Source organism: Monodelphis domestica, chromosome 1 (genome assembly GCF_027887165.1).
Source record: "Monodelphis domestica isolate mMonDom1 chromosome 1, mMonDom1.pri, whole genome shotgun sequence".
NCBI lineage: Eukaryota > Metazoa > Chordata > Mammalia > Didelphimorphia > Didelphidae > Monodelphis > Monodelphis domestica.
This window is the reverse complement of record NC_077227.1, coordinates 712517062-712533705: the sequence shown is the minus strand read 5'-3', so window position 1 is coordinate 712533705 and position 16644 is coordinate 712517062. Positions and strand designations below refer to the sequence as shown.

General features: G+C 39.1%; 1 protein-coding gene across 50 annotated transcripts in view; it reads right to left on the bottom strand.

Annotated features, from left to right (window-relative positions):
* Positions 1-16644, bottom strand: part of PMFBP1 (polyamine modulated factor 1 binding protein 1) — a 484787-nt gene that overhangs the window by 395613 nt on the left and 72530 nt on the right. For 46 of the 50 annotated variants that reach the window (XM_056823979.1, XM_056823945.1, XM_056824098.1 and 43 more), the window contains 12 exons: positions 16472-16528; positions 15975-16031; positions 15050-15106; positions 14420-14554; positions 13465-13524; positions 12576-12713; positions 11429-11485; positions 8712-8798; positions 5168-5305; positions 3617-3754; positions 2066-2203; positions 531-668 (listed from right to left, as the gene is read on the bottom strand). In XM_056823979.1, coding sequence (XP_056679957.1) covers positions 531-668; positions 2066-2203; positions 3617-3754; positions 5168-5305; positions 8712-8798; positions 11429-11485; positions 12576-12713; positions 13465-13524; positions 14420-14554; positions 15050-15106; positions 15975-16031; positions 16472-16528 — 1200 coding nt within the window. The remainder of the gene's footprint in view (positions 1-530; positions 669-2065; positions 2204-3616; positions 3755-5167; positions 5306-8711; positions 8799-11428; positions 11486-12575; positions 12714-13464; positions 13525-14419; positions 14555-15049; positions 15107-15974; positions 16032-16471; positions 16529-16644) is intronic. The other 4 variants (XM_056823985.1, XM_056824137.1, XM_056823991.1 and 1 more) reach the window with 4 other exon arrangements.

The following is a 16644-nucleotide window of genomic DNA, read 5'->3' as shown; positions in this document are numbered from 1 at the left end:
ATGATTTCTTGATCTGTTCTCATCAATATCTTTCATGTAGTCTATAGATTCTTTCAAAGAAAACTACACTTATTTTGGAGACTTGGCTTTTGACTAATTTTCCCAACTTCCTCACTGAGATAGTAGGAAAATCAGGTTATGTAGACTCCTGCAATCCACTGGCAGCAATTTCCTCTTTGGTTTCCAGTTCTAAAACAACCAATTGAGCAAATAAGCAACACATCACCCTCCAACAGGAGTGGCTAAATTTCAGGGCCACGTTAGATTGGGGTGCCTCTTGAATCTTGAATATAGAGATCTTTGCCTCAGTAAGTGAGACTCTTAAATGAAACTGGCTTTAGTCAGAAAATAGTTAGGGTTGGATGGTGAGCAGCAAGTTGAGGGGTATGCTTGATCATAGAACTTTAGATTTAAATTTCCTAATAAAAGTTTCATAGCCCAGGGACAAAGAATGGGCAGCTGGATTACAGAAGGAATGTCCAAGAGCTGTTTCCCATCCACAGGATTACAATGCTCTTGGCTTTGCTCACCTTTTCTCCTTTTGGTTGGATTTTCCTCTTAGTAGAACTGAGTGTACTTGGAGTTGAAGCCTGCTGCAGTGGAGAATATTGTATCTCATCCTGGATATCCTCACTTTCCTCTGAGGGTTCACTCATAGAATCTTCCTCCTATTCATCATGAAAATACACACATTGGGACTTAGCTGAGACTTAAAATGCTCAAATCTATTTCCCTGAATCCTATTTGCACTCTATATGTCTTTGGCTCTTCTCAATAATCTCCTTGACCTCTCTACAAAGTGTTTGTAAAGCCAATTGGAGCAAATATGGTGGGAAAACTGATTCTCTTAAGTTTATTTTTCTGACTTTCTTACTAACTTAAGAGGAATAAAGTTAGTTACTTCTCACCCTTCATTCCTAACCCCTTCTTCCCTTGATTTTTCACCTTTAAAACAATCAAGCAACCAGTTGGCCAGGGTCAGATAGGAGGTGAGGAAAGGTCTTGCCAAGAGTAGGTAGTTATTGTCTCCTATTAAAATGATATTTCTATCATGCTTTACACAGAAAAAAGAGAACATTTGTTAGTTGAGGTTGACATGAAAATGAAACCTAACTTTGGTAGCATAGGTAGAATTATAAAGTGACCCAGAAGCTAGGGGAGTGATTTTGTCATGAGCTTTTAGGCCTTCATTATACACTAAGGAACTGATGCCTCTTAGACAAGAAGTGGAGACTAGATCCCAGAATGATTTCCAGATCTATCCCACTTCCCATGTCTATGGTTGTCGTGGGTCTCTTCACCTTTTCTGGCTACCTTTCCATTTTCTTCTCCAGATAAATAGGTTTCCTGGTAGATGAGCCCTATTGCAATGGATAATATTGCATCTCATTCCAGATGGTCTAGTTTCCATCCTTGGGCTCATTTAATCCATACTTCCACTCCTCTTCAGGTGAAAAAACTCCAGCTATCTGGAATGATTTGCCACTTAGATTGTTCAGAATTATCACTCTGAACCAGATTCCCATAAATTTCCTATGATTTCTTGATCTGTTCTCATCAATATCTTTCATGTAGTCTATAGATTCTTTCAAAGAAAACTACACTTATTTTGGAGACTTGGCTTTTGACTAATTTTCCCAACTTCCTCACTGAGATAGTAGGAAAATCAGGTTATGTAGACTCCTGCAATCCACTGGCAGCAATTTCCTCTTTGGTTTCCAGTTCTAAAACAACCAATTGAGCAAATAAGCAACACATCACCCTCCAACAGGAGTGGCTAAATTTCAGGGCCATGTTAGATTGGGGTGCCTCTTGAATCTTGAATATAGAGATCTTTGCCTCAGTAAGTGAGACTCTTAAATGAAACTGGCTTTAGTCAGAAAATAGTTAGGGTTGGATGGTGAGCAGCAAGTTGAGGGGTATGCTTGATCATAGAACTTTAGATTTAAATTTCCTAATAAAAGTTTCATAGCCCAGGGACAAAGAATGGGCAGCTGGATTACAGAAGGAATGTCCAAGAGCTGTTTCCCATCCACAGGATTACAATGCTCTTGGCTTTGCTCACCTTTTCTCCTTTTGGTTGGATTTTCCTTTTAGTAGAACTGAGTGTACTTGGAGTTGAGGCCTGCTGTAGTGGAGAATATTGTATCTCATCCTGGATATCCTCACTTTCCTCTGAGGGTTCACTCATAGTATCTTCCTCCTATTCATCATGAAAATACACACATTGGGACTTAGCTGAGACTTAAAATGCTCAAATCTATTTCCCTGAATCCTATTTGCACTCTATATGTCCTTGGCTCTTCTCAATAATCTCCTTGACCTCTCTACAAAGTCCTGTAAAGACACTTGGAGTGAATATGGTGGGAAAACTGATTCTCTTGACTTTCTTTTTCTGACTTTCTTACTAACTTCAGAGGAATAAAGTTAGTTACTTCTCACCCTTCATTCCTAACCCCTTCTTCCCTTGATTTTTCACCTTTAAAACAATCAAGCAACCAGTTGGCCAGGGTCAGATAGGAGGTGAGAAAAGGTTTTGCAAAGAGTAGGTAGTTGGTGGCTCCTATTAAACTGATATTTCTAACATCATTCTTTTCACAGAAAAAAAGATAACTTACTTTTGCTAGTCGAGGGAGACATAAAAGTGAAACCTGACTTGGTACAGTAGGTAAGATTATAAAGTGACCTAGAAGGTGGGGGAGTTGTTTTGTCATGCATTTTAGGCCTTCATTATATACTGAGAAACTGATGCCTGTTTGACAAGAAGTGGAGGCTAGATCCCAGAATGACTTCTAGATCTATCCTACTTCCCATCTCTATGGTTGTCTTGGGTTTCTTCACCTTTTCTGGCTGCCTTTCCATCTTTTTCTCCAGATAAATAGGCTTTCTGGTAGGTGGGCCCTGTTGCAATGGATAATATTGCATCTCATTCCAGAGAGTCTAGTTCCCATCCTGGGGCTTATTTAATCTATATTTCTACTCCTCTTCAGGCACAAACAAAGCTCCAAACATCTGGAATAACCTGCCTCCTGGACTGCTCAGAACTATCACCCTAAACCAGACTCCCATAATATTTCCTGTGACTGCCTGTTATGTTCTCATCAATCTCTTTGATGCATTCTAAAGATTCTTTCAAAGAAAACTACACTTATTTTTTTCATTAAATCTCTTGATTTGTTTTCCCAGCTTCCTCACTGAGATAGTAGGAAGCCGGGTATATAGACTCCTGCAATCTACTGGCAGCCATTTCCCTTTTTGTTTCCAGTTCTAAAACAACCAATTGAGCAAATAAGCAACACACCACCCTGCAACAGGAGTGACTAAATTTCAGGGGCACATTAGATTGGGGTTTCCTCTTGAATCTCTTAAATATAGTGATCTTTGTTTACCTTAGTAAGTGAAACTGTTAAATGAAACCTGGCTTTAGTCAGAAAATAGGGAGGGTTGGATGGTGAGTAGCAAGTTGAGGGGTATGCTTGGTCAAAGAACTTTAGACTTTCATTTCCTAATAAAAGTTTCATAGCCCAGTGAAAAAGAATGGGCTGCTGGATTACAGAAGGAATGTCCAAGAGCTGTTTCCCATTCACAGGATTACAATGCTCTTGGCTTTGCTCACCTTTTCTCCTTTTGGTTGGATTTTCCTCTTAGTAGAACTGAGTGTACTTGGAGTTGAGGCCTGCTGTAGTGGAGAATATTGTATCTCATCCTGGATATCCTCACTCTCTTCTGAGGGTTCACTCATAGTATCTTCCTCCTATTCATCATGAAAATACACACATTGGGACTTAGCTGAGATTTAAAATGCTCAAATCTATTTCCCTGAATCCTATTTGCACTCTATATGTCCTTGGCTCTTCTCAATAATCTCCTTGACCTCTCTACAAAGTCCTGTAAAGACACTTGGAGTGAATATGGTGGGAAAACTGATTCTCTTGACTTTCTTTTTCTGACTTTCTTACTAACTTCAGAGGAATAAAGTTAGTTACTTCTCACCCTTCATTCCTAACCCCTTCTTCCCTTGATTTTTCACCTTTAAAACAATCAAGCAACCAGTTGGCCAGGGTCAGATAGGAGGTGAGAAAAGGTTTTGCAAAGAGTAGGTAGTTGGTGGCTCCTATTAAACTGATATTTCTAACATCATTCTTTTCACAGAAAAAAAGATAACTTACTTTTGCTAGTCGAGGGAGACATAAAAGTGAAACCTGACTTGGTACAGTAGGTAAGATTATAAAGTGACCTAGAAGGTGGGGGAGTTGTTTTGTCATGCATTTTAGGCCTTCATTATATACTGAGGAACTGATGCCTGTTTGACAAGAAGTGGAGGCTAGAACACAGAATGACTTCTAGATCTATCGCACTTATCATCTCTATGGTTGTCTTGGGTCTCTTCACCTTTTCTGGCTGCCTTTCCATCTTTTTCTCCAGATAAATAGGCTTTCTGGTAGGTGGGCCCTGTTGCAATAGATAATATTGCACCTCATTCCAGAGAGTCTAGTTCCCATCCTGGGGCTTATTTAATCTATATTTCTACTCCTCTTCAGGCACAAACAAAGCTCCAAACATCTGGAATAACCTGCCTCCTGGACTGCTCAGAACTATCACCCTAAACCAGACTCCCATAATATTTTCTGTGACTGCCTGTTATGTTCTCATCAATCTCTTTGATGCATTCTAAAGATTCTTTCAAAGAAAACTACACTTATTTTTTTCATTAAATCTCTTGATTTGTTTTCCCAGCTTCCTCACTGAGATAGTAGGAAGCCGGGTATATAGACTCCTGCAATCTACTGGCAGCCATTTCCCTTTTTGTTTCCAGTTCTAAAACAACCAATTGAGCAAATAAGCAACACACCAACCTGCAACAGGAGTGACTAAATTTCAGGGGCACATTAGATTGGGGTTTCCTCTTGAATCTCTTAAATATAGTGATCTTTGTTTACCTTAGTAAGTGAAACTGTTAAATGAAACCTGGCTTTAGTCAGAAAATAGGGAGGGTTGGATGGTGAGTAGCAAGTTGAGGGGTATGCTTGGTCAAAGAACTTTAAACTTTCTTTTCCTAATAGAAATTTGATAGCCCAGTGACAAAGAATGGGCTGCTGGATTACAGAAGGAATGTCCAAGAGCTGTTTCCCATCCACAGGATTACAATGCTCTTGGTTCTGCTCACCTTTTCTCCTTTTGGATGGATTTTCCTTTTAATAGAACTGAGTATACTTGGAATTGAGGCCTGCTGCAATGGAGAATATTCCATCTCATCCTGGATATCCTCACTTTCCTCTGAGGGTTCACTCATAGTATCTTCCTCCTATTCATAATGAAAATACACACATTGGGACTTAGCTGAGACTTAAAATGCTCAAATCTATTTCCCTGAATCGTAATTGAATTCAGTATGCCTTTGGATCTTCTCAACAATCTCCTTGACCTCTCTACAAAGTGTTTGTAAAGACAATTGTAGTGAATATGGTTGGAAAAGTGATTCTCTTGAGTTTATTTTTCTGACTTTCTTACTAACTTCGGACGAATACAATTAGTTACTTCTCACCCTTCATTCCTAACCCTTTCTTCCCTTTATTTTTCACCTTTATACAATTAAGCAATCAGTTAGCCAGGGTCAGATAGGTGAGGAAAGGTTTTGCCTAGAGTAGGTAGTTGGTGTCTCCTATTAAACTGATATTTATAACATCATTCTTTACATAGAAAAAAGAGAGCTTTTGCTTGTCATGCATGACATGAAAATAAAACCTGACTTTGATAGAATAGGCAGGATTATAAAGTGACCTAGAAGGTGAGGGAGTCGTCTTGTCATGAGATTTTAGGCTTTCATTATACACTGAGGAACTGATGCCTGTTTGACAAGAAGTAGAGGCTAGATCCCAGAATGACTTCCAGATTTATCCCACTTCCCATCTCTATTGTTGTCTTGGGTCTCCTCACCTTTTCTGGCTGGCTTTCCATTTTCTTCTCCAGATAGCAAAGCTTTCTGATAGTTGAGCCTTGTTGCAATGGATTCTACTGCATCTTATTTCAGAGTCTAGTTCCCATCCTTTGTCTCATTTAATCTATACTTATTTTGCTCCTCTTCAGGCAAAAACAAAGCTCCAAACATCTGTAATTATCTGCCATTTAGATTTTTCAGAACTCTCATTCTGAACCAGACTCCCTTAAATTTCCTATGACTTCTTGGTCTGTTCTCATCAATCTCTTTGATGCATTCTAAAGATTCTTCCAAAAAATCCCTACACTTATTTTGGAGAATTAGCTCTCGACTTTGTTTTCCCAACTCCATCTCTGAGATAGTAAGAAGCAGGGTACATAGACTCCTGCAATCCACTGGCAGCCATTTTCCCTTTGGTTTCCAGTTCTAAATCAACCAATTGGGCTGTAATTCAACCTCAAACAGGAGTGGGTAAGTTTCAGGATCACGTTATATTGGGGTGATTCCTCAACCTTGAATATAGTGATCTTAGCTTCGGCAAGTGAGACTGTTAAGTGAAACTTGATTGTCAGAGAATAGGTAGGGTTGGATGGTGAGCAGCAAGTTGAAGTATATGCTTGGCTGTAGAATTTTAGACTTTCCTAATGCATGTTTGATAACTCGGTGACAAAGGATCTACAGTTAGATTACAGAAGGAATGTCCAGCGTTTTTCTTCACCTTTTCTCCCTTTGTTTCGATTTCCCTCTCAGTAGAACTGAGTTTTCTTGAAGGTGAGGCCTGACTGCAGTTGACAATACTACATCTTTTTCTGTAGATGCAGTCTTTCATAATCAGAGTCAATATCTTCCTTCTACTCCTCATGGAAGAGGAGACATTAGGGTTTACTTGAGAATCAAAATGCTCAAAACTCTTGCCCTAGTCTCTGTAGGACCCCGCGTGTCTTTGGCTCTTCTTGACAATCTCTTTGCCCTCTTCTACAAAGTCTTATAAAGTAAACTGGAGTGAGTCTGGTGGAAAAACTGTCTTGACTTTCTTTTTCATGGCTTCCTCACTGACACAGAAGGAATGAATTTAGGTAGCCTGCTGATCTTCATTCCTATCCCCTTTTTTTCTTCTTTGCTTTTTACCTCTAAATCAATCAACCAAGCAACCAGTTAGCCAGTGTCATTTGGGAGATGAAAAAATGTTGTGCCAAGTCGAGGTAGTTGAGGGCTTCAATTAAGCTCATATTATTAAAAGTATTCTTTACATGGAAAAAATTGAAGTTTTTCTAATTAATGGTGAGACAAAAGCGAAGCCTGCCTTTTATAGAATAGATGGGATTACAATGGCTTGGCCATGAAATTTTAACCCATCCTTGGGCTCATTTAATCTATATTTCTACCCCTCTTCAGGAAAAAAAAACAAAGTTCCATACATCTGGAATGATATGTACCTAGATTTCTCAGAACTATCACTCTGAACTAGACTCCCATAACTTTTCCTGTGACTTCTTGATCTGTTCTCATCAGTCCCTATGATGTTTTCTAATTACCCTTTCAAAGAAAACTGCAGTGATTTTTGAGAAGTGGCTATTTTGACTTATTTTCCTTATTTCCTCACTCTGTTAGTAGTAGCAAACAAGGTATTTAGACTCTTGCACTATACTGGCAGCCATTTTCCCTTTAATTTCCAGTTCTAAAACAACCAATTGAGCCAGTAAGCTATAAGCCAACCTCAAAAAGGATACAATAAAAATTTCAGACAAGATTCAGTTAGATTGTTATATTTCCGGAATTTCTATTTTTAAAAGTGTTCCAATTTGAGGATGAAATAGTGACATTTGCCTACTGAGTGTGTTGGAAAGTGAAACCTGGCTTTTGCCAGAAAATAGGTACGGCTGGACAATGAACTACAATCTGATGGGTGTTCATTCAATATAGAATTTTAGACTTTTGTTTTCTATTGGAAGGTTACTGTCTCAGTTACAAGGGGTTGGCAGCTACATTATAGAAGGAATGTCTAGAGCTGTTCAGCATCCACAACACTATCACGCTCTTCGATTTGCCCATTTCCCCTCCTTTGTTTGCATCTTTTTCTCAGTAGAACTGAGCTTTTTTGGAGGTGAGACCTGAAGTAGTGGAGAAAATTGTATCTCATCCTGGAGATCAGGGCTCTTATCCTCTGGTTCACTGAAAATGTCTTCCTCCTATACATCATAGAAGTCCAGAAAGCAGAAATTATCTAGACTTTAAATGCTCAAAACTCATGACGTGGCTGTCAGTAGGACCCTGCATATCTCTGACTCTTTTCATCATTCTCTTTGACTTTTTTTACAAAAAGTCTTTGTAAAGAAAACTGTGGTAATTTTGATTGGACAACTGAATGACTTGATCTTTTTTGGACTTTTTCAATCATGTAGGATGAATGAAGTTTGAAAACCTCTTCCCCTCCATTCTCACCTACTTCTTCACTGGTTTTCACTTTTAAAACAATCAACTAACCAACTAATTAACCAATGTTTGCTAATAATGTCTGCTAATGTTGAGAAAGACCTGGTAATATTTTTAAGTCATTCTTTCTTTGGATGGAAAGTGAACTTTTGTTAATCAAGGATCACATGAAAGTGAAACCTGCCTTTGGTAGAATATATAGTATTGCAACCAGACTAGGAAGCCCAAGAATGGGATTGGTCATGGGATTTTAGGCTTTCATTACAAACTGGGAGACTGATGCCTATTTGATAAAGAAATGGAGGCTAGATCTCAGAATGACCATGAAGATTTATCCAACCTCTGTGTTGCTCTCAGACCTGCTCCCCTCTTCAGACTGCTCTTCCATCTTCTTCTTAAGATAACCAGGCTTTCTTGTAGGTGAGCCCTGTTCCAATGGAATGGATAATATTGCTTCTTAGTCAAGAGGGTCTGATTTTCATCTTTGGGTTCAATCAATCTATCCTACTACTATTCAGGTAAAAAAAGGAAGCTTGAAATATCTTGAATGAAATGCAGCCTAACTTGTTGAGAATGATTACCCTGAGCCAGAGTACCTTACTTATCCTTTAAATTGCTGGTCTGTTCTCATTGATCTCTTTGACTCTTGCAAAGAAAATTGTAGTAAGTTTGTTTGGAGAAGTGATTGTCTTGACTTGTTTTACTTACTTTCTCTTTCAGTTAGTAGTAAGCAACTATGTACACTCCTCCCACATGCCTTCCACTACAACCTTATCTAACTTTAATTTCCAATTCCAAGACAACCAATTATGACTTCCAGGGATGGAGCCAAGATGGCAGAGTAAACCAGAGTAGCTCCGAGTCACCATGAAATTATCTCCAACCAATATTAAAATATTGCCACAAAAAGAATATAGGAGTCAAAGAACCAATAAGGAGACAAAGTGAGACAACTTTCAAGAATAGAAAAACCCAAAAGGTAGGCAGAGAACATCTGGGGAACTGGGTGAGAGGGGAGCAGAGCCAGCAAGAGGCTGTAGCAAGGAGTGAAGAGCAAACCATACCCCCATACCCCACATCTGCTGCTCCAGGTGTGGGACCTAAACTCAAGCTAACATTCAGATCCTGAGACCCGCCCTGGGCAAATAGTTATCCAAGCCAATTCACAGCCCTTGAAATTTCAAACCTGTGGAGAAGTCCAGAGTCTCAGGCCAGGGCAGTCTGGGCTGAAGTGGGCTGATCCATGTGGGCCCAGAGTGTAGCAAGGAATTTCAGATTGGGCTTGGGATAAGGACATAGTTCACAGTTTGGGGTGGTTGATAATACTAAGGGGTGGGGGGTGCCTGGATCTTTTTGCCTAAAACTCATGGGAGAGTTCTAGGACAGGTCAATCAAGGGTGTGCCCAATTAGAACAAGTACATGGTAAGGCTAAAACCTTACACCTAAGCTTGAGGCTATATTTAAGGTCTTTCCTGACCTGATCAAGATCAAAGTAAGACCAAAAGTTTACAACCAAGCCTAAGGCAATTCTTTGAGTTATCAGGATATAAAGGGTTAATTAAATCACAGGGGGAGGGGATTCTTAGAGCTCTCATCCCTCAAGCTATCACATCATTCTCCAAGAACTGAAACTGGTAAAAACCCAGAAAATAAGCTGATAATAGTATCAAGGAAGGACTGAAGTTTAAGAGGGTACCCCAAACTTCTCAGAAAACAAAACCTACCTATAATTAGATAGGGAAAATAAGCAAACAACAAAAACAAAAAGCACCTAATTTTTAAGAACTTTATCGAAACAAAGAGCAAGGTACAGACACAGAAAGGGACAGTGAAAGCAAAGCAAAAACAGGCAAAGTCCAAAAGAAAAAATATGGACTGGGCAGATTCTGGAAGATCTCAAAAAAGAATTCAAAACCTAATTAAAAGAGGCAGAGGAAAAGTGGGGAAGAGAAATGAAAGTGATGCAAGGAGAAATGACTGCGATACAAGAAGAAATGGGCCAACTGAAAAAGAGCCAAAAACTGATAGACAAAAATAAGGTTTTAAAAATCAGAATTGACTATCTAGAAAATAATTATTTCATGAGAAATTTATAAACAATAAAGCAGAATCAAAGGAATGAAAAAACAAACAAAAGGAAAACAGGAAAGATCTTATTGAAAAAACAAACAACTGACCTAGAAAAAAGATTTAGTAGAGACTATCTGAGAATTATTAGACTACCTGAAAGCCATGATCAAGAAAAAAACCTTGGACATCATATTACAAGAAATTATCAAAGAAAACTGCCTAGAGATCAATAAAAAAAATTGAAATTGAAAGAATTCACAGATCACCTCTAGGAAGAAACCCTCAAATGACAACTTCCAAACCTCAAACAGGAGGTGCTAAATATGTGTGACAAGATCCAGGTAAATTGGTGTTCCTCTGGATTCTCTTTTTTAAGTGTGTACTCTCAGAGGAGCAAATGGTGACCTTTGTCTCAGTGAATGTGAGAATAAAGTGAAACTGAGCAGTGAGCTTGATCATAAAAATTTAGACTTTCATTTCCTACTATAAGGTTGATGCCTCATTAACAAAGGATGAGCAGCTAGATTACAGAAGGAAATTCTGAGACCCATTTTCCATTCAAAACACTACAGTGCTCTAGGGTCTGTTCATCTTTTCTCCCTGTGGTTGTGTATTCTCAGTAAAACTGAAACCAGTTAGCCAGTGTTGGGTAGGAGCTAAGAAAAGGTTGGGGCAAGAATGGATAATTTGGAGTTTCTCTTAAATTGATATTTTTAAAAGTATTTTTTCTAGGAAAAAAAGGTGACTTTTTCTTAATAAAGGGCAATTTGAAGATGAAACCTGTCTTTGTTAGAAGAGTTATTTTTGCAAACTGACCAGGAAGTCCAAGGAGATATACTGGTCATGGGATTTAAGATCTTAATTACACATCTGGAAACTGATGTTTGACAAAGGAATGAAGACTGTATCCCAAAACGACTGTGCATTGTATTTAGGGAATTTCTAACCCATTTCCCCACAAATGTATTTCTTTTGGTAGAGCTTACCTCTTCTGGCTGCTTTTCCATCTTCTCCAAATAATTAGGCTTTCTTATGGGTGAGCCCTGTTGAAATAAATGGATATTATATCTTACTCAAGAGGGTCTGGTTCTCATCTTGGGCTCATTCAATCTATCCTTCCACTCTAAGGGGAAAAGAAGGCTGGAGATATTTGGAATGACCAGCCACCATAATTGCTCTGAACTATCTCTCTGAACTAGAGTCTTATACTTTATCCTATGACTTTTTGGTGTGTTCTTATCAATCTCTTTGATGTATTATAAAGACTCTTGCAAAGAAGACTGCAGTGAATTAGTTTGGAGAAGTGACTGTCTTGACTTTTTTTCCCTACTTCTTCAGTCACCTAGTAGGAAGCAGGGTATTTAGGCTCTTTCCTCCCCTGCCACCTACTTTCCCTTTAGTTTCCAGCTATAAAACGATCAATAAACAAGCAAGAATTTAGCCAACCTCAAAGAGAAAGTGATGATTTTGGGAGTTAGATTGGCTTTCCTCTGGAATCTCTATTTTTAAAAGTGTTGTCTTTGAGGGGAACATAATGAAGTTTGCCACAGTGAATTTCATTATGAAGTGAAATTTGGCTTTGTTTAGAAAATAAGTAGTTTTGGGGGGCAGCTGGGTGGCTTAGTGGATCGAGAGCCAGGCCTACAGATGGGAGGTCCTAGGTTCAAATTTGGCCTCATAAACTTCCCAGCTGAGTGACCCCGGGCAAATCATTTAACCCCCATTGCCTAGCCCTCACCACTCTTTTGCCTTGGAGTCAATACACAGTACTGACTCCAAGATGGAGGGTAAGGGTTTTAAAAAAGAAAGAAAGGAAGGAAGGAAGGAAGGAAGGAAGGAAGGAAGGAAGGAAGGAAGGAAGGAAGGAAGGAAGGAAGGAAGGAAGGAAGGAAGGAAGGAAGGAAGGAAGGAAGGAAGGAAGGAAGGAAGGAAGGAAGGAAGGAAGGAAGGAAGGAAGGAAGGAAGGAAGGAAAGAAAATAAGTAGTTTTGGACAGTGAGGAGCAAGTTGAGGGGTAATCTTGGTCATAAAATTTTAAACTTTCAATTCCTATTAGGAGGATGAGATCTCACTGAGACAGGATGGGCAGATAGATTACATAAGGAATGTCCTGAGGTGTCTTAGATCTACTTACCTTTTCTCCCTTTGGTTGCATTTTCTTCTCAGTAGAACTTAGCTTTCTTGGAGTTGAGATCTGATGCAATGGAGAATATTCCATCTCATCCTGGAAACCATGGCTTTTTTCCTCAGGTTCACTCTGAATATCTTCTTCCTACTCATCATGGAAGTCTAGAAATCAGGACTTTCCTAGACTTAAAATGCTCAAACCTCATGCCCTGACTCTCAGTAGCATTATGCATGTCTCTGACTTTTCTCAACATTCTCTTTGACCTCTTCAACATAGTCTTGTAAAGAAAACTATAGTGAATGATTGGAAAACTGACAATCTTGTCTCCATTTTTCTGACATTCCCACTCATGTAGGGGGAATGAAGTTAGGAAACTTCCTGCCCTCCATTCTTAGTTAGCCAGTCCCTACTAGGTGGTAAGAATCATATGCAATGACTCCAAGGTTGAGAGCTCTTACTATATTAATATTATTAAACACATTCTTTCCCTGGAAGTAAAGTGAACATTTCCTAATCAAGAGTGACAGGCCAACAAATCCCACCTTCGGTTTAATTTGTAGGATGGCAAACTGAACAGGAAAGCTCAAGGAATGAGCTTGGTCATGGAATTTTAGGCCTTAATTAAAAAGGGAGGGACTGGGTGGCAGCTGGGTGGCTTAGTGGATTGAGAGCCAGGCGCAGAGATGAGAGGTCCCAGGTTCAAATCTGACCTCAGACACTTCTTAGCTGTGGAATTGTATTATTACATAGTATTGATTCTAAGATGGAAAGTAAGAGTTTAAAAAAAAGTGAGGTACTAATGCCTATTTGACAAAGGACTGGAGGCTAGATTCCAGAATGACTGTGAAGATTTTTCCCATTTACCTCCCTCTGCCCTGCTCTTGGGTCTGCTCACCTTTTCTGGCTGCCCTTCTACCTTCTTCTCAGGATAACTAGGCTTTCTTGTAGGTGAACCCTGTTGCAATGGATAATATTGTTTCTTAGTCAAGAGGGTCTAGTTCCCATCCTTGGGCTCATTTAATCTATCCTATTAATCTTCAGGGAAAATCAACACTCTAGATATTAAGAATGGAATGGCACCTAACTTGTTGAGAATTATCATTCTGAGCCAGAGTCCATATTTTAATCTCCTATTTGTTTGTTTGTTCTCATCAATCTCTTTGATATGTTCTAAAGATTCTTGAAAAGAAAACTTGATTGAATTTGTTTGGAGAAGTAACTATCTTGACTTGTTTTCCTTATTTCATCCCTCAGCTAGTATATGCTATATACTATGCTATATATGCTCTTGCCCTCCATGGCAACCTTATCTAACTTTAGTTTTTAGTTCCAAAACAATTAATTAATTAACTAAGCAGTAAGCTAACCTCAAACAGGAGGTGCTAAATATTTGACAAGATCCAGGTAAACTGATGTTCCTCTGGATTCTCTTTTTTTTTAAGCATGTACCCTCAGAGGAGCAAATGGTGACCTTTGTCTCAGTGAGTGTGAGAGTAAAGTGAAACTTGGCTTTGTTCAGAAAATAGTTGGGTTGGCTGGTGAGCAACCAGCTGAGCAGAGAGCTTGGTCATAGAATTTTAGATTTTCATTTTCTACATACTTTATCCTGTGATTTGTTGATGTGTTCTCATCAATTTCTTTCATATATTCTAAAGACTCTTGCAAAAAAAAAAGTAGTGAGTTGATTCTGAGAAGTGACCATCTTGATTTATTCTCCTTAAAAATTTAGACTTTCTATTCCTATTGAAAGGTTGATACATGATTGACAAAGGATGGGGAGCTATATTACAGAAGGAATGCCCTGAGGTGTTCCCCATCCACAAAACTACCATGCTCATGCATCTACTTACCTTTTCTTCCTTTGAATGTATCTTCTCAGGAAAACTGACCTTTCTTGGTGCTGAATTTTGATGCAATGGAGAATATTGCATCTCATCCTGGAGAACCTGGCTCTCATCCCCTGGTTCACTCCCAATATATTCCTCCTACTCAACAAGGAAGACCAAAAGTCAGGACTTAATCTAGATTTAAAATATTCAGACCTCAAGCCCTGACTCTCAGTGGGACCCTGCTTATCTTTGACTCCTCTAAACAATCTCTTTGTCCTCTTCTACAAAGTAACTTTGTAAAGAGACTTGGAGTGAATTTGATTTGATAAATTTTTGTCTGGACTTTTTCTTTTTTCTGACTTTCTCAGTCTTGGAGGATGAATGCAATTAGGAAGCATCCTGCCCTCCATTCTTATCTACTTCTTCACTTCTCCTTTTGTTTTCATCTCTAAAACACTCAAGCAAGCAAAAAAAAAAGTGATCTTTTCCCAATTAAGGGCTACTTGAAAGTGAAACCTGTTTTTGGTGGAAGAGGTATTATTGCAAGCTAAATTACACATTGACTGGTGTTTGTTTAAGCTGTAACCCAGAATGACTGTGCACTGCTATCCCACTTCCCCACCTATGTTATTTGTCTTGGTAGTGGCTCACCTCTTCTGGCTGTTTTTCCATCTTCTCAGGATAACTAGGCTTTCTTGTAGGTAAGCCCTGTTGTAAAGGATAATATAGCATCTTATTACCCTGCTTATCTTTGACTCCTCTAAACAATATCTTTGTTCTCTTCTACTAAGTCTTGGTAAAGAAAACTGGAGTGAATCTGATTGGAAAACTTTTTGTCTGGCCTTTTCCCCCCCTGACTTTCTCAGTCATGGAGGAGGAATGCAATTAGGAAACCTTCTGCCCTCTATTCTTATCCACTTCTCCACTTCTTCTTTGGTTATCACCTCTAAAACAGTCAAGCAAGAAAAAAAGTGACTGGCATGTACCCCCAGAAACTCAGGTAAATTATTATCAGGGAAATTCCTCTGCTCCCTTAAGCCCTCCAGACTCCCAACCCAAACCTGACCTTGGACATTACCCTCTCTTGATTGCCCCCATTGAACTGAGATAGACAAAGAAACATACCTCATGAACCACCCTCATGCCCTTGGGCTAAACCTCACCCCCCAATCCCTAGTTCCAGAGTCAAGTCCTCACTGCTATAGAATAATATAAAAACCCCAGAATGGAGGCATTCTGGGAGCAACCCCCCAGGTTATTCCACTCCTGTTGTCTAGCTGGCCAAAAATTCATCATTACTAATAAATCTCTCTCTTTACTTTTAAGCTAAGTTTTGGAGTCTAGCATTCTTTTGAAAGGTATCCTTCCCGAACCCCAGGGGTACATCTCTATACCCCAAAACAGTGACTTTTTCCCAATTAAGGGCTACTTGAAAGTGAAACCTGTTTTTGGTGGAAGAGGTATTATTGCAAGCTAAGTTACACATTGGATAACTGGTGATTGTTTAAGCTGTAACCCAGAATGACTGTGCACTGCTTTCCCAATTCCCCGCCAATGTTTTTCTCTTGGTGCTCACCTTTTCTGGCTGTTTTTCCATCTTCTCAGGATAACTAGGCTTTCTTGTAGGTAAGCCCTGTTATAAAGGATAATATAGCATCTTATTACCCGTCTTATCTTTAACTCCTCTAAACAATCTCTTTGTCCTCTTCCACAACGTCTTGGTAAAGAAACCTGGAGTGAATCTGACTGGATAACTTTTTGTTTGGACTCTTTTTTCTGACTTTCTCAGTCTTGGAGGAGGAATGCAATTAGGAAGTCTGTGGCCCTCCATTCTTATCCACTTTTCCTCTGGTTTTCATCTCTAAAACACTCAAGCAAGCAAAAAAAACCAAAACAACCAGTGACCTTTTCCCAATTAAGGGCTACTTGAAAGTGAAAACTGTTTTTGGTGGAAGAGGTATTATTGTAAACTAAGTTTCACGTTGGACAACTGATGTTTGTTTAAGCTGTATCCCAGAATGACTATGCACTGATATCCCACTTGCCTATGTTATTTGTCTTGGTAGTGCTCACCTCTTCTGGCTGTTTTTCCATCTTCTCAGAATAACTAGGCATTCTTGTAGGTAAGCCCTGTTGTAAAGGATAATATAGCATCTTATTACCCTGCTTATCTTTGACTCCTCTAAACAATGTCTTTGTCCTCTTCTACAAAGTCTTTGTAAAGAAACCTGGAGTGAATTTGATTG